Below are 26942 nucleotides of genomic sequence, written 5' to 3' on the forward strand. Positions count from 1 at the left end.
TTTGTTCAGTTGATTTTATTGTTACATATCGATAACACATTGACAGAGCTGATATCAGAGTAAACCCTTATGGGACAACTAAGTGCCACAATGCAAGTTATGGAACAGAAGATGAGTGATCAGTGTGAAGTGTGGAGCAGCACAACATCTGTTTGTTTTTTTTTTTTAAAAAAAAAAAGAAAGTCAGATGTCATGAAACCGTGTGTTATTAGACTTCACTTCCAGAGTCTTGAGAGGCCAAGAGATCACAAGCTTCCCAGAGCACAAGAAAAGCCACGTGCAGCTCCACAGCCGACCCATCCGGAATAACCCTATGAGGGACCTTTCGCAAATTCAGTGTTTCAATGTTCTACGTATTTTATATTCTTCATTTTGTAAGAGAGCACAGTAAGCTAATCTATTCTACACACACACATATTGCTTCACTCTTCTGGGGCAAAATTACGTTCACATTTTCCTATAGCTTTTAACAGCTATTTCAACCAGAATATATACACACGTGTATACAAAATGCCATAATTAGGGCTCAAAGCAATTTCAGAGAAGTTTCCCAGTTCAGCTATTTGTGCTCTTTATTTCAAAATCCAAAGTGCCAAATACAAGTAGCATGAGTTTCCACTATTGCAATCTAACAAAAGAAAAGGGGGGAACAGGGATGGGGATGAAGAACGATCCCACTTATCCATGGGAATTTAGAGAAATCATTTAAAGACACGCTTGGATTGATTTCAGAGGGCAGGAGTACATTAACAGTAGCTGCACAGCTCACGTGGCCGAAGTTTCCAAATGAATCTTTAAACTGTCATTAGCAAGAACTGAACATACAGCTGCTGACAGTTTAACGTAACTCAGAAACAGACACCTACTGCACTGATACCGAATTTCTTAATGCATCATCATCTTTGAAAAACATACAAAAGCTGGAGTTATTACAGGAAATTAAAACCCAGTTTTAAAAAGTGCACAGTAAAAACTGAATGTAATTACAAATTATCCACAGAGTGTACGTGTCCTGGTTTAGAGACAACACCAAGTTCTATCTGCTGGAAGTGCTAAATATTTTAAAGCCATGTACAGCACCAAATCAGTTCGTACAAGACCCCACACCACCCTGCTTTCCGTAACAACAGGCACCTGACAGTATCCGCACTCTTCAGCAGCAGCCTCCGCACCACAGCCAGCTGATGAGCTGGGAGCTATCGGGTTTTGTTCTTTTTAGAGTTCCCCTGCAACATGAAGAAAGCAGTAAACACAATATATAATTCACCTAAAAACATCTATACAGGAAATGTACAACCCAGGGTCTGACAATCTATGCCAACAGCAAGCAAAGGAACACAGTAAAGCTGAAGATAAACAGTAGTGCCTGCAGGTACCTGCTTTCAAAATCCTTCTGTGCTTATAGGCATAACACAGGAAAGCAACAGAGCTTCCAAACAAGCACAAGAGAATCTTACTTTAATCAAAAATCATGGAAAAAAGATGTTGGAGTTGCACCCCACAACACTCAACTGTATTAACACCATTCACATTGCAAAACAGACCAAAGGCAGGTCCAATCCTAATTTGACCCTGAGTGGTATTTCAAATATAAACCGTATAGAATCAATGTGAGGCAATTATCCTCCACCCTAACATTTTGTTCCAAAACAAATTCAACTTTAGCTTGGAGTTAACAGAACATTCCTGGCTGAGAAAAGGATTTGTTCTACAACAACTTTCCTACATCTGACTTCCAACAACTCCATAACGCAAACATGCAGTAGCTTCTTGCTGGCGGTCAACACTTTGCTTAGGATAACATTTGTTTTTAAACCTAACCAACAAGTCTGTTCAAACAGTAATGGCTTTGAACTACATCACTTTCAATGGAGTTGTTTTCTATGCCTGGTAGCATCTGCAGATGCAGAAAACAAGTGTGAAAAAAAACAAGTTGGGAAATTAAAAGTTCCTTCCTTAAAGACAGCGTATCCTTTCAAGGTTTGAAATTATGACAAGTGAAAAATCCACAAAGCATTTTATGTTCTGTATATCTTTTAACGTTTTACAACAACATGAAATGCTAAGAGCTCACACACTAAGAAATAGGCCTAAAGAGCATGGTGTCAACTTTAAAGCTTGAACATCTGAAGAAGAACTTGGAAGAAAAGCCTCCCATTAAAATAAATAAATAGATCAAATCACTGTAAAGGAGCTCTAATCTAAGCATGGATTTCTCCTTCCCTCGGTGAAACCTGCTTCCATGCATTCTGCAGTTAAGGAGGATTATTCATTTCATAATAAAATGCATGAAAGATAAAGACCTTCACAAGGTATATTTCCTCCCAGAACCTTTGGGAGGGGATATACCACAGTGTAAGCTCCCACTGTTCTCAACAGCACACTTCCACTTTTTTCATCATTAAAGTAAAGTGGAAAACCTTGCCTCTGGGTAAATGGATGGCTCCTCACTTAGGAAAAGCTCAAGAGTGGTTTAAGAAAGTTCACAGAATGAAATACCTGGCAAGTTTTTCATTCCTACATGAAAGAAACAGATGATCCAGTGTATGGAAACAAAACAGAGGAGGAAGAAAACTGCCAAGAACTGAGTAGCAGCAAGTAGGATGAAAGCACAAGACAATGTACGTGACCAGACTTCGAGTTTTCTTTCCAGCTGACCCAGAATAGGAGTCAAAGCTTGTGGACTGATTTGTGAAAGGGTGTTACTGCAATCATGGCAAAGGTAACCACAGATCTCCCATCTATGGCCAGCATCTAGTGTCAGCACCTGGCAACTTACCTTACTAGTCATCTTTAGTGTGTCAATTTCTTCCCTTTGTTTAGTTAGAGTCTCATTCATACTGCAGAGATGGTCACTCATCATACTTAACTGATCCTCATAACTTCTCTTTGTCGTCATCAACTCATCCTAGAGAAAAAAAAAAAACACAAACAAAAGGAGTCAGAAGATTGAAGCCTTTGTTCCATGTAAGAAAATGGCTGCTTTGCCAGTTGGTACCATCTCTTCCACAAGGTAAATGCAACTAAGCCACACCACTGAAACATCCATGACCCACTTTCACCTGAAGATTCCTGTATTGTATTAATTTTGGTTGGTTTCCTTTATAACTTTTCCAGCTCTTTATAGCTTTCATGAAAGTTGAACAGCTGCATTTCCCAACATCACTTCTAGTCAGGTGGTTAAAACACCACATATACATGAACAAGTGTGGCAGATGAAGCTCAAGGAGCCAGAAAACCACATGCATTTGCAGTGTGACTACATCTCTAGAATTAAAGATTTGGAAGGATCCTGTGCATTACAAGAACATAGCAACAACCAGATACTGACCATTAATACAGAGAGGATGGGGAGGGGAAGAGACACACTCAACACAAATGAATGGTTTAAATACACGTATATACACTACCTGGATATTTAAGTAATCCTCCCCTCACAGAGAGAAACAAGGCTAACACAATCCATTTTTTTATAAAGCAGCCTTGACAATGGACTAAAAACACAGGCTTGGCTACTGCAACCATTTCCTTGTGAGGATCTTCCACTTCAAGTGTATTATTTCCACCCATTCTTCACATACCGCTATTTTTCATATCATATTGCTAAGGACCTAAAAAGCACAACTGTAGCTTGGAGGTCTTTTCCTTCTTCACCTTCCCCTGAACACACAATTACCTTAACAAGCACAACTATTACATCACTTAATATTTTACTTGCCTGTAATCTACTGATGCTTTGACTAGCTAGTTTCAGCTCTTCTGTGAGTGATTCCTTGGACTTCTCTGCTAAAGACAGCCTTTTGACAAGCGCTCGACACTGGCAGAGCAGGATAGGGGAGGCAGAAGGGAAGAAAGTTAGTCCCAAACTGTTGTCTAATGCCATCTTTAACTGAATGCTTTGAGTGTTTCCATCTTTCTATAATCCTCAGATACCAAGAAACTTACTCAGAATCCGCACAGTTTTAAATACAGAGATAATGAAATAATTAACAGTAAACTTGCTTTTATTTTACAGAATTCCCATATTAAGTCTTCTGTTTTCACCACATAACAGCCAAGATAATACTTCATAGAAGCAACACAAACATCTCACTTCATACATTACTCAAGTATCACACAAAGATGGCTTACTATGTCATCCACTATCAAGAACTAATTTTAAGAGGTTTCTGTTAATTCCTCGAGAAATAGTCACTATGTACAAGAATTACTTCTTGACCTGAAATGAAGAGGAAGCTAAAGAGACTATGAATTATTTTGTTAATTCTGAAGTACAAAAAAAGATTCTCAGGAGAGCTATTTTCATTACTTCATGATACATTCAAGTACTATTGAATGTTCTCAGCATCACTTTAAGATGAAGCCAAAAATAGGCTGATAACTAAAGCCAGACATTTCAATTTATATCAACAGATCAATACATGATACACATTTTAATTCTTAAGCTTTTTTAGCCTTACTGGGTGACATCTTTCCTCTTGTTGTTTAAAGTCTTTCTACAGCATCCACTTCTACGCATACAAGACTACAGCCAAAAGATGTAGTGGAGAAATACATTTTACCTGGAACGTGCACCATAGATTTAACACTTGCTCATGGAAAATTCAAAAGGGGATTTACTGTTTTTAGTACAAACATGACTGTATCCTTACCTCTGCATGGAAGTGTACTGATTTGCTGTCAGCAAGCTGTAGATGGGACGTAAGTTCCGCTATTCTTGCCATATAGTGTTTTTTAATCAAGTCTTCACGAGATTCAACATCTGGAACCTGATAAACATAAGTGACTGTTTAACTTTTTGTTTTAATAGACTGAATACTTGCACCCCAACACTGTCCTCTACACTGAATCCCCTCCCGTACTGAGGCCTACCTGTCATATTCAAAAGCATTTATTCCCCTAAATCACAACAAATGACAGGAGGTCAGATCAACTGACATCACCTCTTAGTGTCATACTTCCTTTAAGGACCAAGGATGTGAGTGGTTTGCTTAATTTAAAGTATTAAGTCTGATGAAGATGAAAACCCATTGCAGAAGTAAGCTCATTGTACCAACTTAAAAAACCCCAAACATGTACTGGTTTTTCCCTTCAAGGAATAACACTTCTGCATAACTATGTATCAGAAGCTACCAAACTGTAAGAACTGCAACTAATGTCATATGCTCTACAAGACCATTGAAGATACGATACATTTTTGTTTTGCTGTTGACGTTTTTTCTGAGCTTGTCCTATGTTTCTTTCAGAAAACCTTCTGGTTTGGGACAGCCTGTACTTATGTGTTAAATACAGAGCAGTTGAGCCCTACTATTGAGTTTCAATAGTAAATTACACCTTTGCAATAACGTTAAGTCTTAAATATTTACTAGATACATTTAAAAGAGGTTACCTTCTCATCATCAGTAGTTATAGTCAACATCCCAATCTAAAACAAGAAAGACAATATGCATGTAGTGAGAACTGCAAAAACAGACATCAATCATTAAAGGACTTCTAGCTGTCACGAGAATTTGTTTTTGTTTGAACCACATTTAAGCATCTCTACCTACAACATAAGCAAGGGTAGTGCACATCAACGCCTTGAGCAGAATTGAAGGTGACTCCAACTCTCCAAGTAATAAATATCCCTTCTACATGTTAGGATGTTTACAGGGTAATAGCAATGAAATCAAACAAGATCTAGTTTTGTTTTTTTTTTTATCTGATTATACAGCTTCTAGATTACACACACATGAAAATTAGTGCTTCAGTGTACTGAGATGCCTCTTAATTACCCAGCTTCAAGAGCAAGGAAATCCATCTTGGATCCATCTTGAATACCTTCTGAATTCTTTTCTCTGCAGTTTGATTAATAAATTACACTGACAGCTCAGTTTCATGTACTCACAAAACTCTAGCTGAGTTGTATATAAATAACTAGTTTCAAGTCTGACCCTTTATGAAGGCATTTCTTGCATGTTCTCCTTGACCTGAACAGGGCTACAGATTTATGTCTATGGGCAATGTTTACATGATTTGCTGACCTACCAGATACAGAAAGCAGCAACTAGAAAAAGACGTTCTCCTTAAACTCCTAAAGGATCAAACTTAACATGACAGGTCATTTCAAAACCAGTTGGACATGATGACCTTATAGATCAAATCTTTTCCAACCTAAATGATTTTATCTACATCAAGGTAGAAAAGCCTCTAAAGTCAAGAAGCTCCAGACTCTGAGGGAAGTATCAGTAAGCAGCTTTGCAAATCATGAGCTTAAGTGTGGCTGCATTTCAACATCAGAAAGCTTTCAATATCACTGTTCCACTGATCAAATAGTTCTACTGTCAACTACCCTGTTTTTCTCTATTGAAGTAAGAAGCCACTTACCAGACTAGCACTTTTGATAGGCTCCCTCTGATTCTTCTCTGTGGTTTCCTCCTTTTGTTCAGCTATATTTGTTAAAACAGAACGCTCTTGTACAGTTTCAGCTAAATGTCCACTAAGAGAGTTCTTCAGCTTTTGGTTTTCCTTCTCTAGTTTTATTTTTGCTAGCTGGGCCTCCAGCATCCAGTGCTCTTTTTCTTGTTCAAGTTTTGCAATCTTCTCCAAACTCTGCTGGACCTTTTGGATGGAAGTTCACAGAGCATGTTACTGAACAGAGGGACAAATACCCTCCTGGAGATGTTTGAAGACAGTATTATTTTAAACTATTATACAGTTGAGCTAGTAAGTAGTAGGCTGCTCTCTATAGGCCTAACTGTGATAGTGTATCAAACATGACTCAACTGCTCCGTTAGTCTGAAACAAAGCTTAACCAATTGCTGCTTAAAGAGCCATGGCAAATCAGATGAAAATCAGAGCAGGCAGAAGTTAGAAGAAACTCATGAAAGCCTGAAAGATGTATGCCTGGCACCAGCATTGCCTTGTTATCTGCAAACAAGTCAAACACTATCCTGCTCTTCCCAAACATTCCACTCAAACATACTGAAACCCCAACTTGTCCAGATAGGAAAGCTAAGGAATATAATAGAAATGTGTGGAGGGATAGCTTATATTTGAAGACATCTCATCTCAACTAATACGCTCTGACTGGGTTATTACAAAAACACTGAAGTCTTTCTTCTGTAGAAGTTCAAGGCCACATGCATAGCATGAACACTCAAGCTAATAGCTAAGTTTTAGTCAGTACATCGGTCTCACTCAAGAGACAGACTGACTGTATAGACCTTCTAACCACCACTTAATCTCTCTTTGCCTCACCTTCCAAGAAAAAAACAAACACATACTTCAAGAATGATAGAAATACGACCTATTTAATATACTCTAAAAAAGTTGTCGCTATTAACCAGTGTTCATTAATCCTGCATAGTCCAAGAAAACCCATTTAAAACAGCATTAAAACAGTTTGCACTCTTATACACTCAGAATTGTAAATAAGATATCTAGAGTCCTATTTTAAGGCTCAGAATTTCTGTTTACATACAAAACCACACACAGGTTGACTATTCAATACTACTTTGCCTTTATAAATGCATTACTAAACATGTAAGTAAAATGTATACCAGAATACCTGTTGTGCGAGACCTTCTCTACTTTCTGTGGAACTCAGAAGAACTCTGCGATTGGCCAAAGCCTCCTCATAAGGCACTGAATCTGCACAAGGCTGCAGAAGGGCAGATAAAACCTCAAAACACATTTCACAGTAAATCAGAATAAGCATTCTACATTATTTTCTTAGTACCCTCTTTACTTTACTAGAGAGAAGAAAAACATTTTCCAGTTGTTTACCAACCAGTAGAAAAAATAAAGTTCCAACTCAAAAAACCCACCGACTCCCTATAAAAATGCACACTTAATTAAAAGGTGCTAAGAAAACTATGTGCTACTTAGTGATCAAATGCATCTTTAGGTCCACTTGACAGATATCAGAACATCAAAGGGGAGCAGTGATGACCCTTAAGTACACAAACATCATCACTTAGACTTTAATTTTCATAGGAACTGCAGGGGGTTTAGAAGCGTTCAGTCTTTCAGTTCAGCATATTTTCTCTATCATACTTATTTCCTAACATCTGGTTTCTTCATTGGATCTCAACTGTCTTCCAGTGAATGCGAATATAAAAATGATGTCACTCACTTCACATTCCTGATGAATATGGGAGGAAGGTTAAATCAGTAATCAGGTCAGCTCAGGACCCTTCTCAGTGCAGAAATTGCTCATGGAAATGGGTAACAGCAGAACCAACTTGTACCATCAGATTTGAGAGAAACTATGCTCTCAGATTTCTTCAATAGCATTATTTCTCTACGGGCCCCATTTTCTCTGCCAAACACCCTCATGGAGAAAAATCCTTCCCAAATACTGGAAACCAATGACTTGTATTCTCTTTGATATAAATGAAGAGCAAGTCAATAACGCTTTCTGTGCAAGCATGTGAACGGAACAAACCTTCTTCAGAGACTTCATATAGGCAACAGCCTTTTTCTTGTACTGCAGCATACACTCCGCTGAAAGAGGGCTGACGAACTCTGTTCCTCCCTTTGAGCCATAACTCAGCGAAGAAGTGAAGTGATCCAAGTTGTTGCTAAAGAACGAAGCAATCTAGACATACCAAGAGAAGTCACTGTTTGAATTAAGTTGAACAGGATGACTTGTCAGAGCACTTCCACTCCCAGGAGAAGGAAAAGCACTTAGTGAAACTGGACTCCACATGCTCAGACCTCACTAAGGCAAAACATCCTCTCACAGTACCTACTATTAAAGCCTACTGTTTTTAACATACAGCACAGAAATACCTTAGATTAAGTCTGAATATAGTTAGGAGTATCAAAGACATTTATCTCTCTCAAATCATTTATTTTTTTTTTATTAAAGAAAAAGCAAAAAATAAAATAAAATAAATGCTCAAATTGTGGTTTTATACTCAAACAAAAGTTTCCGTTACCTTGCCTACTCCATTTGTTAAAGACAAAATGGAGGACAAAATACAGTCATTTGTAGTTATAAGCTTCTGTGTGGCAGTTGGAACATCTTGTTCTAATGTAGCTTTTTGACTGTAGTGCTTGGAAATGTCTAGAAAAACAGAAACATTCATGTAATTTAGGTTTTTGTCTATTTAAGTGACCATTTCCAACTTCAGCTTGTGATGTTGAACTTTAAATACTTTTCCTGCTTCAGTGGAACAAATGTTTAGTCTGGATACTTTTAGTCGTTCGGTAGATTGCCATAGATTCTTGATTAGAATAGACATTGTGTCTGTTACAGATGGCAGAATACAGAAACACATTTAAGTGTGCTCTGTATCCCAAAAACCATAACTATACAGGGAAAACAAGCTCCCTCTGAACTAGCACTTCATTTCCAAAGTATATTTTCCACTTCCACATACTTACACCAGGACACAGGAGATAGATATAACACGTTACTAACAATTCTAAGTCTGAAGCTTATGCAACTTAAAAGGATAGGGTATTTTAATTGTCAGAGCAAATCTAAAAGGCTGCCAGAACTAAACAGCAGAAGAGGAGGTATTCTAAACTTCTTTCATGCAAAACTGACCAGAATAGTCTTCTGAGGGTGGGGGAACAAACAAAGAACATCACCACCACACAAAGAACTTTCTGAAAGTAATTTACAAAGAATCATTAGTTTCACAACTAAATGTTTTGCAGCTGCAAAAATGAGAAATCTCAAGTCACTAGCACTAGAAGTTTTAATCTAATGCAAACTTGAGAACTGGAGTTACATTTGGGTTAGGGAAGGTAGAGAGAAACTACACATCAAGAATTCTCTAATATGGGAGTCTGAGGTGTCACAATGTTTCCGTTGCTAAATAGTTCTGATGATGAGTTATGATGAGTTCTGACAGTTTTCTTCAGTACTTTCTCAGTCTTCTTTACTTCTTTTATTAAGCTGACGTTACATTAGAGAAACCATACTAAGAGGCAGAAGGAACATATCAGACTTATCTATGCTGCCGTACTATCTGGCTTAGTAATTCATTGTGTTTGACCTACAAATCTCAGATGTAATCATTTACTTAAACCAAAGAATCTATAACATTAAGTAGTACTATTGACTTTATTACTAACAGATCAAAAGAACCCAAAACACCTTGTTTCAATTAAGACCTTAACTTTTATACAGCTGACTGCTATCAAACCAATTCAACTATAATAATCACTCTTCCCAAAATAGCTTCACAGGAACAGATGTTACATGATATATGGAAACATTATTATTTAAAACTCCTTGAGTGTTAACCAAGCAGTTCTCCACTAGAAATGTAACATCTATGTCCTTTATATAAAAGGAGAGTAGGCCATTTAGAAGGAAGAAGTTCTGCTTCAATTGTGAAACTAACTTCCTCATCATGGCTATACTGTCATGTTAAAAAAGAGTAATCAACTTGAAATCTAAAAGAACTTCCATTTTGATGGTAGTGTCCGGTCAACATTATGTAACTAAGGAATACATATATTTATAACATTCTACTCTGTATACGTTCAATTACAACAATACAATTCAGAAACTAAGGTTTGGAAGGTCTGGAAGGTCTAGAGCATCACAATTTAATGTTCCAAAAACTCATGAGAACTAAGCTAACAGAACAGAGTAGCAAAGAACATTTGTGGATGACAAAAACCTGTCATCCTGACAAAAAGGCAAAACAAATCAGATTTACTATGTACTACACATTTAACATTGTAACAGAGAAAGCCCACATCTGCTGTGTTGAAAGACTAAGGATGAAAACTGAAACCTATCACTACTCATGTAGCCTCACCTTTTAGGATGTCATGAGACCCATGAAGGCTTGCAGCAATGTTTGTAAACACCAAGCTGTAATTTGTTCGCAGTAGCCCTTCTGGTTTCGTACCTAGAAGTACCATGGAAAAGGAGAAAAATGTCAGAACTATCATTAATGAAAATGTTACCTCTAAAAATCTAACACTAGTTCCTCCTAGACTCAAAGCAACTGAGCCCAACTGGCACTTACTTGGTAAAGCAAGAAGACTAACATATGTGTGCAGCTTCTCAAAGATCGCTGTCAGCCTCTTCACATCTCTGTGTAGCTCCATATTTCTAGCTTTTAAAGCAGCTGTGCAAAGAGAAGACTCACACTCTTCTTCCAAACTAGGAATATGATTTTTAAACACACACACACAAAAAAAAAAACCACCAAATCAGCAAATATCTTACATAAGGCTTTGAAGATATTGGGTGTAGATAGGTAGTTATATCAATTGCTTCTTTGGACTAGCAATTGAAAGAGGTTATTTTACAAAAGTCAACTTAGAGTTGCAAATCAAAGGTGCAAAGAAATCATAAAAAATTCTCTTCCTAACCCAAATCCTCTTTTTAAGTCTTCCTTTGCACTGACAAAGTACCTCCCTTTGACCCACTCAGAAGCACGTATTTTCACTAGAGAAGGGATGTGCATCCAAGTTTTGCTATACATACAGAATAACAAAAACCTTCAGACAGGCCCAAGAAATCAACAGTTTCAGTATATAATAGTATCCTGAATAGTATCAATACTACTGAGTAACACAATTAAAGTCTGTACAGCTTTTATTAAAGCTACATCTTCAAGGGGAAAAGTTTCAAAATATACTGGTTCATTTCTAATGCCTACTGGAAAAAATGACAAAACATGAAAAAGCATAACCTAAAGGCTCAAAAAACAGTATGCAAAGAAAACTCCTGCCTTTTAGTCTAAGGTGCTTTAAGGTTTGACTTAATATTTGAGTTGTAGACATCGCAAATGTTGCAAATCTGACAGTGCCCCTTCAATTTGATCTATTAAACTGGAAGTACCTTTTTAACTGATAAGGAAGAATCTTTCTTAAAAAGCATAAGTATGAAGCTAAATGTTCTGAAAAGGCCTTCAATTTCACAGTTGTTTCCTGGAAAGAAAAACAACGTAAGTACTTCTGCTCTGTAGAAGTCTTTTTCCAATACCAAAAGTAAGAAATCTTACCAGGACTGTCACTGTATCTTCTGTAATACTCTCAAACAACTGAAGCATTCCTTCCTCCAGAGGGCGAACATATAAAGCGTTTTCATGAAGATACTGTGAGAACTGAGTACAGAGAGATATTTGAGATGGTGCTTGCTGAAGACTCTCAAACTGTTTCACATTGAACAATAGAAAAGTCCATTTTAACACAGTATCTATCACTTTAAATGATCCCCAGGACACTATTAATAAAATAAAATCAAGTGATGTACAGCCCCCTTCTCCACATCGCACACAAACACATACCTTGAGGGAAAGCAAAGACAGTAATGGAAATCTGGGCAAACCCCTCCCATGTATAACCTTGCCACATCTCCTTATCTCCCTATACCTGTCATGCACAGTACACCTGGGTTTCTGACTATAAAAAACTTTGTGTTACTTGCTCAAGTATGTCAAATTAAGACTAGATCCATGCACCATGTCACCAAAACAAGCTGTGACACCTTCCTCCCAGCTACTATTCTCTTATCAGCTCTTGTACTATTAATCAGCACAAGCATTTCAAAAGTTCTGCTGTGCAAAGTAGTGAAGAACTGAACTGAGTTAGAGCTGACAGCAAGAGAGATGTAAGTTAATATTGTATGTTTTCAGTCCAGTCTTCTATGTGGGTAAAAGTATGCTTATGTCAGTGCAAAAGACAGAGGGGTAACTGAGCAAAGGGGGAATGGCTGCTGTCAGCAAATGTGACAGTTAAGAGAAATCCTGAAACTTTGGCCTCGTTACATTGCCCATCTTTCCTAAAATGCGCTTAAATAATTTTTATGGCTAACTTATCCTTCAAATCAGTAAGCCATAAAACGATAGTATTCACTCAAGCTCTTCAAAGTAGATATATGTATCATAGTATTACAGAACCTTTTCCACAACTGATACTGGTGATCACAATTTACCCCACAGAAAGATACTTTCACCTTTGGTTATTTATACTACAACAGTAAGTGAAGATCCCAGGCAAATAGGGTACAAGAAGTTTTTCTTATTGTTATTATTACGCAGCAGTAACACAGTGTTAACAAGAAGAGATGCCAAGCTCTTATGCACACATGCATAAATCTGGATGGAATTACAGTCAGTTCCTAAATCTAAAGAAAAATGTGCCACATGCAGAAAGCTCCTGCCTTGTGTTGCAAGGAAGAGGACCGGAATTATCTGACACAATGCTGAAGCCCCAGCAGAAACCAGCAATCCAATGCTTAAGGAGAAAAGGAATACTTGAACCTGGAAAGGAATTGTCCGCATCTATTTTGAGTGTCTGGTGGGGAAAATAGCTTGAAAGCGCCAGACAAGACCTGGAGTTGGGGAAAAACAGATCAGCGCGAGTGTGCTAAGTCACTGCATACTTGTCTCATTAAAGGAGGTTTCTGAAGCACTCAGCAGAGAAGCTAAGACCACATGGAGAATAGCTGACAAGCAACTATGTATGTTAACTGAAGATACAGGAGCAACAGCAGCTTCAGTGAGTGACAAAAGAGAACTTCTTGCTGGGAAATCATCACGAAAGCTGTGAGGTAGAATGCACTAAAGCATTTAGGTCATAAACATACAAGAATAAAGGTAGGCTACAAGAGAATTTGTGACGACAAAACCTAAACAACTGTCTAGAGAGAATCAGATTAGAGTTGTGATTAAGTTGCATCTTTCAGCTGTGTGAAAGCATTTTTCTCTGCTGAAAAACAAAGAACTGCTGATTAGGACATTAAGACAAAAACATGCATGAGAAACGCTGTCTATGAAACCCAATTTAGCTGACCAGGGCAAAGGGCAGTAGTGTCTGTGGACTCCCATCACCACAGGAGGCCACATAAACAAGGAGAGACAGTTTCTGCTCCAAAGAACTTGAAAGATAAAATCTCTCCATTCTTAGAAGAAGGATGTGCCATTCAGAGTATTATTAGTGAAACAAGAATATACCATTCTCAAACTAAGATCTATGCTGAACCTCTGGAAAAGCTTATTCTTGATTATATAGGTAAAAGGATTGAGAAAATATATTGAATAGGATTTCTCTAGCTGATAAATATCCCCAAAAACATATTTGGTCCTTGTAAGGAGACTGAAGGAGGTCCTCCCAAGAACAGAAAAGTTTTGCAACAGTTTACATTTGCTCCTACGGGTGTTACGGCCATTCAATGAAAGATTTTCAAAGCCTGAGCCATACAAACTACTAAGCTGAAATCATCAGTTGAATCACAAAACACTGGGTTATCTAGCAACTTTGATGCATGTTTGTCCACTGAGGCTACTTAACAACTCAGATATTAAAGCAGTTTTATTCCATAGCATACATAATATAGACCTCCTGCACAAATATCTGTGCATAAAATTATTATCTATGCTTCATGGCACAGAAAGAAAAACACAGAAGATCAAACTTGAGAACTCTGGAATATACTCTAAGAAATCGTCCCATTGATTTGTGAAAGACTTAGGTCAGGTTTCTCAATGTCAGCATACCTGAAGTCATCACAGAATGGCCTGAGTTGAAAAGGACCACAGTGACCATCCAAGTTTCAACCCCCCTGCTACGTGCAGGGTTGCCAACCACCAGATGGGGCAGCCCAGAGCCACATCCAGCCTGGCCTTGAATGCCTCCAGGGATGGGGTATCCACAACCTCCTTGGGCAACCTGTTCCAGGGCGTCACCACCCTCTTCGTGAAACTCAGCTGATCTCTTCAACAACGCACTTCCATTTAACATTTCAAAAGCAAAGCTTTGATTTGATGACCATGCTGCTGCTCTTCATGCTGTTATTTTCAAAAAGGCATAGAGGGAAAGGATTCTTTGCAACCATCCTTTTGCACATGAACAATCCACCCAGCAGAAGAGACCTCTCATGCAAGAGAGCTTGCCTCTCAGGAACACATTTACATCTTTCCAGTAAAGGTGGTAGAAGTCTCCATGACTAAGATTATGCACTCAGGAAAGTCCATTTAACTGAATATACACATAGCTGTAATCAGAAAATTTTACCTTCTGATTTAATGGTGATATAGTGTCCGTTGCAGAATCAATGGGGAAGATCTGGACCCTCTGCTCAGTGTATGTATGAAAATTCAGAAGAGCTGTTACAATTTCTTGCACAAAAGACAATGCCTGGCCAGCAAGGTCTCGCAACTTGAGCTGTGAAAACAGTTACAAAAATGACTGCATGACATGAACCTACTTAAATACAAAAGACATTCTGTGTTTAGGTACAAGAAAAATGCTATGACTTCTTTCCTAATAGTTCAACCTAAAACACAACAGTAATTGTTTATAACTTATTATAAAACACTTTTCATATGCTACAACACAATTTAGATGTGCATGCTTTTCTTTGATGAAGTTCATTCCATACAACAACGATGCTTGCTTTTTGCTCTACTGCTCAAACCATGGGTCATAAGAACTATGGCAGTTATTATAATGATAGACTTCTAAAGATTAACAGATTGATTACTGATGACAGCTCAGTTCTGTAAGCATGGCAACAGTGAGAAGTTTTTAATGACTTTAAGGAAGCTTAACTAGTAGTGAAAAAACAACAGGATAAATGAATAAAAAGTGCCTGCTTATTCTGTTCAGTAGCACTCGATTCTCCCACCTGGACAGAACTGAGCTGCTATTTTCATTAGGCTGTTCTTTACCTTTACTGTGGTAGGAAGGTATCTGAGAAACAAATTCAAAATTGGGCAGTCCAAAAAAACCCAAAGGCAATGAAGAAGAAAACCATGTTCTATTGTGGATATAAAAGACAGAACAGTATGACAGTGCAAGCAAGAATGAACTATTCCTTGGCACTGAGCTGGTAATATTCCAATGAAGTATTAAATGAATTGAATCTAAACCATGGATCAGGTTTAGAGGGCAAACAATATAGTAGTTATACTCGTTTCATGCATGTTGATTAATTATGCAAGGCAGGAAAGCAGACCACTATATTTTTTTTGCTGTCCTTTATGCTGCAGCCAGCACTTCTACAATAGAATGGCAAAGAGTCATAAAATTCTGGCCCAGAACATTTTCAAGATTGTAGATCATTAAATGTGAAGTTCTCTCACAGAGCACAGCCACACAACAGTAAAAGGATGATCTCTGCAGCTATTCAGATTTTTCCTAGTACTCAGCAACAGGCTGAATTAAGACCATTTCCATCACAGAACTGTGCAGCAGGTTGCCAGTTCTCAGAGCAGATTTATGAGGAACAAGGTCACTTATACACATATCTCTAAGAAAAGAAAAAAGCAGCTATTTGAAAGCTTTCTACAGAGAAATGTGAATGAACTACCTCAAAGGTTCTAGTTATATAAGTTCGACCAACCATCTCCTCTGCCTCGTCGAGTCCATCCTCACTGATAGCACAGCAGCAATGTCAGTACTGACATCAAAGGATCTCATTTTCTCCAGCTAAATCCCTGATATGTGTAGAAATTCACATAGAACTGTGGTGCATTTTTGAATACAGAGCGAATCACATTCTTGAGGAAGCTGGTGATATTACAGTAATGAACTCAAACTGTTTGAAGTTATTTACTAAGAGTTAAATGATCAAGAGCAATTTGGCTGCAATAAAAAGTCTAGAAGTATTTCATAATGTGTGGATGAACCTCACAGAGCTCTCAGAATTACAGGATTTATTCCTTGAAAGGATTACAAGCAATGACAAGTAATATTAGCTAGCATAGTACTCTAGTGTACACAAATGCACTTTTCAAACTAAAACACTCTCTGGAGCTCCAGTAACTGAAAAGGAGAATATTTCATGCAGCTTTGACTAAAGAAATATTTAAGCCTTTTTGGCACTCTTCCTATAGAAGTACAATTGAATTAAAACCAACAACAATCACCATCCAGGGGTTAATGAACCAGGTCTAGGTCAGGGTGAGATGAGGAGTTACGTGTTAATAACCCAAGAGAAAAGCATCTTTAAGAACTGCAGAGGCTTTGTGGATACTTTTCTTGGAGTGCCAAGCAAAACAGATCACCTTCTGCTATTTCGGGTTGCCAAAATGGCTGGTTTTAATCCACACCTGTGTAGAAAGTTACTTCTTTATATACGAAGTCCCAAGAACTGCTTACCTGGTATCTTCTGTTGTGCAATGGCACATTCAGAGCGTTGTACCGATTAGATCCTGCATGGCAGAAATTGAGATATGTACTTATTAAAACACTTGTTTTTTATTGGTATGCAGAAGTTTGAATGGGAATTTCATTGCAGTAACATTATAGTTCATATAAGTAATAACAAAAAATTGGAAGAACTGAGTTAATAAGGTTGGACTAATCACTGTTATTCAAGAACAGTGACTAAGAGGAGAGGAAGTATTTCTATGTTTGTCCTTTAAAAGCTTGATTTAATAGGAAACAAATCTTGCACAGAAAAGCAGTTTTATTGTTTGTTTTTTTTTTTACTATGTAAGAGAAGCCTTTTTAAAAATATCCTTAAAAATTTAAGATGATCTTCAAATTTCAGTCACATCCCAACAACTGTCAAATAAGATTGACTTATTCTTCCCCCTGTCCGTGCGCTCTAAAAAGCTCCTGTATCTACATGAACTGTGGATAGCATAGAATAAGCCCTACTCTCCATATATTTCTGGCTTTGTTTCAGCTACAGAGCACCTGGAACAATTATTCAAACAACAAATGAGCACACTTTTTATTTTAAAGAGGCAGAGGGATATTTGTGCCCAGAGAACAGCTTACAAAGCCTTAAAGTTCTTTAAGAGAAACAGATCCATCCTCAATTAAATGCAATAAGCACCACTTGAGTTTAAACTGGAATACAAAGAAAACTCAACTTCTTACTCTTCTCTTTTTTTTCCTGTTATTCACAATGGAATCCATAGCAAACAAACATTTCCTAACTTTCTCTCACCCTTCTATTGCACAGGAGCTTTCCATCCCTGCAGCATTTTCTAGACAAGCAAGTGTGCTATGTGATCACAGCAGTTGAGCAAGCAGATAAATTACTTGCACCAAAGCTCTTGCTACAAGGACAATCACCTGTAGATATCAGCCAAAGAAGCCAGAGAAGCATGAACAAGAAGATAGTAGGCAAAGCTCCCTGTGTGAGAGGAATGAATAGGGAAAAAAAATAAAATAAAATGGATATCAACTCAAAGCACTGATATCTAAACATATTATGCTGCATGAGGGTCAATGTTTTCTAAAGAGAAGGAACTATTTCTTTTTCCCAAGCCAAAACTCACAGGATTGCCAGCACAGAACCTGAATGGCTCACCCCTGCAGCACCCAGCCAGAACAGCTGTTAGAGGATGGAAGGCTATTCTGAACAACCTTCACAGAGCTTAGAACCTCATCAAACATAAAATCTTCTACCAATCAAACCTATAAGACAGACAACAAACAGCCTAGTTTTGCTTTTCCAAACTATCTTACCAACACCAGCTTTTTCACTATTCCAGATCCTCCCACTCTCACTGCCAAAAGAGTAGAGACTGACATATGCTTAAATACAACCTCATTTCCAAGCTATTGAAAACAACACCCAACACTGATCTTGCACGTATTGATTTCGGTACTAAAATAGTCCTTCAGGTCAAAAGTCCCTGTTCCAAAAATCAAAGTATCTTTTCTTTAAAAATATGAGTAAGCCCGAGATAAAAGATGAATTAATAATAGGCTGAGTGTTTTCTAATCAGAGATGAGAAATGTGACGGACTCCCCACAGAGCACAGATCATTATTTAAATAATACATTTCCATAGCTACTAGTATATGGTTTAATAGGACTACATACATTGACAGTAACATCCTTTGAGGTGAAAACCTAAAGAAGCGAAGAAGCTTTCATCTTGCACAATATTCTGTCAACACCAAGCAACACAAGCAGTATGTTGCTCAAAAGCCTTTTAAAGTTTCAATTTTCATTTTATATATAATATTTGAAAATTTAAGACCACTAAACAAAAAGATGAATGTCATCATAAAATGGTTTGGGTTGGAAGGGACCTTTCTGAATACAAATTACAATTAGCACTAGGTGCCTGTTTTGATGGCCCAACTCTTCTTATATCTAATGCGTTTTAAAAGCGCACTTCCTCCAGATGAATACCCAAAAGTAAAGAGGGCTAAAAAACGTACACCAAGGTAATACGTACTTGTGTCATTAAAAGGTACTTTTTCATTGATTATGCATAGGGATTCTTCCAGTCTGCTGCCCAAAGCTGCTTGAAGATCCTTTAACTGTTGCTGACTAAATAACAGAACAAAAACAAACACACAAAAAAGCACACGTGTATACATTGTAAAACTTCAAAAGTTAATCTGTTAACCACCACTTTAGCTCACAGGATACGTCTCTCTCTGAGGTCAAAAACAGAAGAGTAAGAGTCATCCATTCTCCTTTATGTCACATTTACAATATGCAAATGTATTTTTATCATTAACAAATGCATAGAAAGATGCAACAAAATGCTGCAAATCCCAAATTCTATTCTCGATTTACTTTAAAGTTGATCTTTACGTTATTATTCAGTTCCACAGTTATTGCGTGCTGTATGAAAATATTATTTCCTATTGAAATTTGAATGGGAGTGCAAAAGGGCCTTTATGTTAGCTAACTTACACTGGATATGATATTTCAACATACAAGTAGTGAAATGGTAACAGTTCAGTAAATTGCCAAATCATCATTAGAAGTATCTTGAGAGCCTTTCAAAGTCCTGTATTTACGCATTTTTACTATAGCACTTGTTCTCTCAACATCTTGCAAATTGTTCTGAAACGTTCTGAAGCAATTTTTCTCTAGATCTGCCTCACTTGCATCTGATTGCATACGGAGAGGCAAATCTGAGTTGTTATGACTATTAATACGTCTAGGATAGAGATGAACAGTAAGCCATTCCAGCATTACATACAAAGACTACTGAGCATTTTTCAGACCAGAATTCTACACCTCACCAAACTTAGGCCCTCAAAATCTTCAGTGTTTTGTTTCCAGTTTGACATCTAGAACTCCTGCATGTATATTGGAGGGTAGGAGGAAGGTGTCAAAGCAATAGTTTGCTTTTTCTTTCAATAAAACATTAAAACACAATGAATTTTATCAGGACTGACAGAGAAGAAGAAGAATCAAAATGGACAAGCAATATACGAAGAAACTTCCCAGTGAGTAGCTCATACACATTAAGAAAGATCTTTCTTAAAGAACAGACCCAAAATTGCATAGAAACTGTATAGTATAAAATACAGTAACATTAAGCATGACAGAAAAAAAAAAAAGATATGTATAAATACATATGTTTCCCCTCTCATAATATAAAGGAATGGCTAATAAATAATTTGATAAATTTTGCTTTACACTTTGCGCTTTAATTTCCTAGGCACGCACACTGTCAAGTATTATAACCCTTGCCTTTCTCAGACAAAGACTTCATCTAAAAGGAAAATGGATCCCTTCCATTGAAAAGCTGGGGAAAATACAAGACCAGCGCTCCCATGAAGGAATATTAAAATAACAGTCTGTTGAGAACTGGACATAATGGCTGAAATCAAAAGTATCAGGCTTTATTTTTATGAGTCTCCCTTCTTAAATGGTAGAGACAATTTCTTACAGTGACATTAATTACCCAGTCAGACACAGCAAATATGCTTTAAATTAAAAGGAGATTAAGACAATGCTTTTCTCTGTTTAAACATCTCAAAATAATCCCCCAAAACTGCAAACAACCTGCAGTAGTACACAGCCTTCATCATCTTTTAAGTCATTCATAAGTGACTTCCCAAGGATTGTTTAATAAGAGTTAGTAAAACTCAAGTATCTTTGTATTACGAAAATAACAGATACATTTTCAAGATCACTACTGCAAGGAAGTTCTTCATCTGACCACTGAGCATTACTGTGCATTTTATCCATTACAATAAAGATCTGAATCTGGCCCTCAGTTTAACTTCCCATTTTGTACAAGTTGTCTTCAATACAGTAAGAATATTCTAAGCTAACAATAGAATTGTTGAGCAAAAAAACCCAAAAAGCAACAACAACAACAAAAAAAAAAAACCCAATGCCCTCAAATACTCTAGTTGATGTTCTACCTAGAGAAAAAGCTTCACTTCAAGGGGCAATTGGGGAGGGGAGAGAGGGGTAAAAGGCAGGAAGTACAAGAGGTAATTCTTATAATTCTTAAAACTCTGTAGTTGGTTGTCTTGGTATATCTTACATAAGTTTTCTGAGGTATGTTGTTTGCTCCCCCCCCCATGTGCAGCTTTTATAAACTCCAATCTTAGTTTCATGCAAGTTCAGGAGCTCCTTTACAGTTTACAGTGTTAAATGACAAGCACTCATCTACTTCACAACTACCTAAAACATTCTGGCAGACAAAATCACTCAGTAAGAGCTGCCTCTGGACCTGATTGTCTGGTCAGCAGAATTAAGAAGTCAAACCTGCACCATCTAGATAATACATTGTTGCCTCATATCTTCTGTTTATAACTTTTTTTTTTTTTAATGTTATTACTCTTAAAAAGTAATTAACTTAATCTTTTAAATCAAGTTGCCGTTATATTAAATAAGAACACTTACCATTCTTCGGTTCGAAGCCTACAGTCCTTAGCTTCTCTTTCTAGTGTCTGAGACTTGATCTTTATGCAAAAAGATAATCTCACAATGTAATTACTGACAAAGCAAAACATTTCAATACTTTTTAAACTCATCACATAACAGTAAAGCTTCTTACTTCCAATTTGGATTTATCATTCTGCAGCTTTTCAATGGTATCCTTGTATTTCCTTGTTAAGCTGTCCACCACAGCTTGATGCTGGGCAGCATCAGCTTCCAGAACTTCCAGTTTAGTTCTCAGCTCCGCTTCTAAACGCTTATGCTGCTCATCTGCTTCAAAGTACTAAAGCAAGAAAAGAAGATCTCACATAAGCTTCATTTCACAGCAGAATCTCATTCTGAGTTACAGTAATGTTCAGGTTCAAAACAAGTACAAGCAAAAAGTCTATGTTGTTGTTTACAGGAAAAGAAGGCTCAGGAGCCAAGTACTTTCTGCTTGAGATCCGTAACATCAAACACTTAAAATATTACTGTTGCAATTTTGAAAAATTAAACTTGAACCACAAGGTCTGCTGCTCATGTTTTCAAAACAAAGTGAAATGTCTCCTTGACTCAGTGATGGCAATTTGCAGAAAATACATTAAGCTTCAAAGCAGCTCCAAAACGGTTAGTGAATCTAAGAGTTCCCAACTCAGTACCAACTGCATGACTACTTCCAGTAGATTTTCAGCTTTCAGTGACAGCCAATTTAAGTGTTAAAAACATCATTATACGAAATATTTCACACATGGTCTTAAGAACCTGAAGTCAAAATACTTTGTCTGACAGAGGAACATATTTACAAGCAGTACAGTCTGATCTAATCTACTATTTTGTATGCAACTAAATGCCTAAGCACATTCGTTTTCAGGTGCTGTTTTATCTTTATCATTGTTTGTGATCAGTTTTATCAACTAAAAAAAGACTAAAATCTTACAAGTATATGCAGTCGTTCATTCTCTTCTATCTTCTTCTGAAGATCTTCATTGAAGACACTCTTCTGCTCTTGACTCAACTGAGATGAAGATTCTGCACTTTTCTAAAGGAAAACACACGCACACATTATCCCCAAGTGTGTGGGGGTATCCCAAAGCACAATCTCAGCTGTCTGAAAAATGCATCACAATTTCTGTCTTCCAACAAAAGCACATGAATATGTGTTCCACCGAAACAAACACCTCTATAACACCACACAATATTGTACACAACATCAGCGCTTTTTCCTTCATGCTGTTTTTACTGTACTGTAGTAGGAAGTTCATTTAGTGAGGGCTCAGGAAGCCTCTCTACAATGACTTCACATTCACTCTTATGAAATGGCTTCCACAGGCAGGTTGAGATTTGACATTACTTGAACCCTGCATGATTCCAAGCAGCCAGTAACATTAAAATCTATGCTTACATAGTTCCAGAAGCTACATATAAGGCACATTTTCCCCATCAAGCATCCATGTTTAAGCTGGCCTGGTCACATGAGAGATGAGGAACAACCACAGGAAGCACTCTACACTCTGCCACCGAATAGTGCAAAGTGGCACAGGAAAGCACAAGGACTATGAACTAGGACACTCAAAACACAGGCATAGGTTCCCCTCTTCTTAAAAGGGCTGACACAAATTACCCATCAGAAACAATCTAAATAGAAGAGATGCGATCTACTTAGTCTCCCATCAGCAAGAATCGTAAGTAAGGATGACATGGAATTTCATAGGCTTATATTCAATAGAACATACTCAGAGAGACCTTTTAGATATGTTCCGTTTAATATAAAGATGCCTTAAAATAACACAGAGCTAGATATTCTGGCAGTTGAATATGAAAGGAAAAAAGACCAGTGGTGATGGCTCACAAAGCTCTTCAAGCCAGGCTGACATCTTCCAAGTTTGGAAACATCTAGTGAAGCTACAGGTTACATAACTCAGAATAAGAAAAGGACCAGAATGCATTTTGAAGAGTCTATTGTGGTTAATAATGTAAACCAGAGGCAAGACACTTATCAAGCAAGCAGATAGCAATGCACAGGTGTTTAGGGGAAAGAAAGGAAGATGAGCCTATAATTAATCAGTTGAGTGGCTTCTTTAACATCAGTCTTCACAGCTGATATCACACTTTTTGGGTGATGCCCAAAGAGATGAGAGAACCAAAGAGATTCTTCCTGAAAAGAAAGATGACAGTACCACTTCTGAAATTCTGATATTACCTACAGAAGACATAGCCAGTCTTAGACATCTGAAGAACACGCTACCAGATTTAATCAGCACACATTCTGACAAAGAAACATCTCAGCACTGAAATTATGTCCATTTTAAAACAATATAAGGAGAATTAGCAAAGAACTTAGACTTCATATAAGAGCCTATCACAAATTCTACAGACTAAAGCTGAAGAGGTATACACCAGAATGACAGTGCAAAGAAGCAGGAAGCAGAGTTAGAAAAGACAGCCAGTTTCCTTCACAACAGTAGATTAATCACAGAGCACCAAGGTCTACCTCAGCCATTTAAACACTTAAGTATCTCAAAAGGGAAACAGCAATTCAGCATCAGCTAGCAGACACACTAGAAAGAGAAGCTAAGAGCTACTTCACATAAATCTACAACTAATTGTGGAAACGTTCACTAACATGTCAGTTAACAGCTAAAACTCTGACAAGAACATACAGCTAAAGTCCTAATATAACAACTGTTGTTAGAAATCAAGATAAAGCTTTGACAGCTGATTAAGAGATCTGCTAAGCAAACCGCTTGCATCTTTAGCATATACCTTGTTCTTCTTGCCTCTAGTTTCACTTAAGGAAAGTTCATCTTGCAGTAACTCCACCCGTTTGGCAAGCTGCTGATTTCGAAAGGTCAGGCTGTCCATTTCTTGTTGCAGCTTTCTCAGTGACTGGTCCTTCATCTTCAATTGCTCCTTGGTGACGATAAGTTAAAAACAAAAAAAAAGCAACAAATTTCACACATTATTTTAATTTAAAAAAGCACCAATAGAACTCATTAAAAATAGCCTTTCTTCCATATTTAAACAGTGATGAGATTAAAAAAAAACAACAAAACAGTGCTCATAACTAAAATACATTCTACTTCCTTCAGTGATCACTCTCAAGTAGATGCTTAAATCTATAAGTGAATCATTCAGAAGGAACCTTCCGCTTTCACAGTATCAGCACCTACAGAGAACAAACACAGCAGCCACAGAACAGAGGTTCTTACTAAACTGTTTATTTTCCTCATCATAACACTAAGTTTAAAAAACCTTCCATTTATCTATTTTACCACAGCTTAATACATTTGACATGAGCAATTTTTGGAGATTACCTTCAGAGACGCAGAGTTCGCTTGCTCATCTACAACCCCCTTTTTCAGTACTTGATTCTGAGCTCGAAGCTGAAAAATAAAGAGATGCCATTAACTATGCAAGACAACCAAACAAAAGCCGCTTGCTAGAATGTGCACAAAACATCATATACTTTCATGATGCACTACATGTGCACGCTTCTTAAAGCATTCTGTTCAAGAAGGCAGTCCCAGGCACAAAAGTTGTACTGAATTTGTATCCTGAACTGACAAGAAACAAGATGTTATTTTAGCAGCTGAACTTCCTGAGTCAAGTACAACATAATGCTTACTTAGATTAGTTACTAACATACAGCTAAGGTTTCAAGAACTGTAAACAGCTAAGGAAAAGTTGCAAATCCCTGTTCAGATTCATTGCTACTTCTGCCTCTTCCTTCTTCTCCCCATAGCTGTCTAAGATTGGCTCAGGAACATTAAGAGAATAAACAGTTAAAATCTCTTTCAAGAAGAGCTCAGCTATGTATTTTTCCTTTAGGTCTATTACCAGTAGCAGCAAATAATCCAGAGAGCAGCTCAAGAAACCCCTGAGGAAACTATGACAGAGCACATAAGAAGTCCTCTCAGACTTGCTTATGAAGCTCACAAATCTGAGCTACAAATCACTAAGGTGGAATATAACACTCAAGAAGCCTCTTTCCCAGTCACTTCATGGAGTACCTCTACCCTGTGGCAGTAAGGATACCAACAGCGTCAGCTTCCCATTTCTTGATGATTGCTTGAATCCTGGTTTCTTTCTTCAATGGTAGTTTGTATTCATTTGATACGTTTTAGTCCAGCTGTTACAGATACAAATTAAAGGGGTTTGTATAGTCTTTGGGAACACCTCTGGCAGAAGCATAAAAGGCAAGAATCAATGTGAATCAGCAACAGCAAACCTTTTCTGATGACTGAATATACTTCAGAAGGTCAAAACCCAACTGATGTCACTAAGCACAGGCTTCCACCCTGCAGTATTCTCATTGTGAATGCTAAGGCATCACTAAGGTACGAAAAGAAACTTGCAAGAGCACCAGAGGCTTCCAATCACAGGGCGTCCCAGCAAGAAGAAGCAGTGCAGCAGCTTTCAATTCCTCTTTCTGACACAGCCACTAAGGCAGCAACATGTGAGATGCAGAGATGAAACAGAATGAACTGGCTCAACCGTGCGGCATCAGAACCCACCAAAGACTGTCACAGGTTGTAAGCTCTCCAGCTACTGCTTCAATTAGGGCTGTGAGAGACAGCAAGAAGCTGTAAAGTAAGGGAAAGTTTGAGAACACGGACCCTTCTTCTGGACTGCTCTGAACCAAGAGGGAAAATTATCCTATGCCTGATACTTCCCTTATCACTTTCTGAATCCATGAAGCTCTTATCTGCCTCATCCCCTGGCTTCCAACTGGTGAACAGACACACAGGACTACAGGACTACTCTCCTTTTCCTCCTGCACACAATAAGCCCCCAGCTCTCCAACTGATGACTTGAGTGAAATGAGTTATCTGGAAAGGTGATCCCACAATATTCCAGGGCTGCTCAGGAAGAAATGAAATAAGAAATAGTTCCCATAAAGAACCAGTGGAATATTGCAGGCTGATGGTTGCAAGATAAAGTTAAAAGAACACTTCTGGACAACGCGATTTTAAAGGAGAGAGGATCCAGTAGCTGGAATGTTCCAAAGCTGTAGTCAGAAGGTCCACGTAGCAAAGGAATTAAGCAGCAAAGTCCCTCAATTACCTTATCCTGAGCCATATTTAATGTCCAAGGTACAGCAGGACCACTGTAGAAAGCAACAAGAAATATGAACAGACAACAGCTGCGATAGACAAAACATCACAATCAGTTCAGTTCCCTTAACTGTTCCCACAAGATGAGATTAAGAAACACACATGTATCTGAGAACAATTTAGACTCTGTACAGTCATCTACAGCAGTTCCAAGGACAATAATATTTAATGTAATCTTGAAAAAGGTGTCAAATACAGTCAGCATCTTGTGCCAAGCTCTTTCTGATGCAGAGGTACACAAAAATAAAGTGCTGGCTTTCTTTCTCAAGGTCGTAGAAAAAC

The 26942-nt window shown here is 37.7% G+C and overlaps 1 protein-coding gene across 14 annotated transcripts in view; it reads right to left on the reverse strand.

Moving 5' to 3' along the window:
* Positions 1-26942, reverse strand: part of PPP1R21 (protein phosphatase 1 regulatory subunit 21) — a 27779-nt gene continuing 837 nt past the window's right edge. The window contains exons 2-24 of one of the 14 annotated variants that reach the window (XM_085542660.1): positions 26611-26653; positions 25586-25675; positions 24861-24929; positions 24310-24456; positions 22484-22585; positions 21686-21850; positions 21532-21590; positions 19109-19203; positions 17065-17117; positions 14977-15126; positions 11964-12065; positions 11801-11889; positions 10980-11116; positions 10767-10859; positions 8925-9052; positions 8429-8581; positions 7550-7642; positions 6367-6600; positions 5390-5425; positions 4653-4769; positions 3719-3817; positions 2780-2908; positions 1-1226 (exon numbers count right to left, since the gene is read on the reverse strand). In XM_085542660.1, the coding sequence (XP_085398786.1) occupies positions 1197-1226; positions 2780-2908; positions 3719-3817; positions 4653-4769; positions 5390-5425; positions 6367-6600; positions 7550-7642; positions 8429-8581; positions 8925-9052; positions 10767-10859; positions 10980-11116; positions 11801-11889; positions 11964-12065; positions 14977-15126; positions 17065-17117; positions 19109-19203; positions 21532-21590; positions 21686-21850; positions 22484-22585; positions 24310-24444 (2199 nt within the window). In that variant the 5' untranslated portion in view covers positions 24445-24456; positions 24861-24929; positions 25586-25675; positions 26611-26653 and the 3' untranslated portion in view covers positions 1-1196. Of the gene's footprint in view, positions 1227-2779; positions 2909-3718; positions 3818-4652; positions 4770-5389; positions 5461-6366; positions 6601-7549; positions 7643-8428; positions 8582-8924; positions 9053-10766; positions 10860-10979; positions 11117-11800; positions 11890-11963; positions 12066-13223; positions 13295-14459; positions 14600-14976; positions 15127-17064; positions 17118-19108; positions 19204-21531; positions 21591-21685; positions 21851-22483; positions 23702-24309; positions 24457-24860; positions 24930-25012; positions 25034-25556; positions 25676-26610; positions 26654-26942 lie in introns of those variants that run through there. The other 13 variants (XM_085542659.1, XM_085542658.1, XM_085542656.1 and 10 more) reach the window with 13 other exon arrangements.

The sequence above is a fragment of the Coturnix japonica genome, chromosome 3 (genome assembly GCF_054131305.1).
Source record: "Coturnix japonica strain WE chromosome 3, WE-NBRP24, whole genome shotgun sequence".
NCBI lineage: Eukaryota > Metazoa > Chordata > Aves > Galliformes > Phasianidae > Coturnix > Coturnix japonica.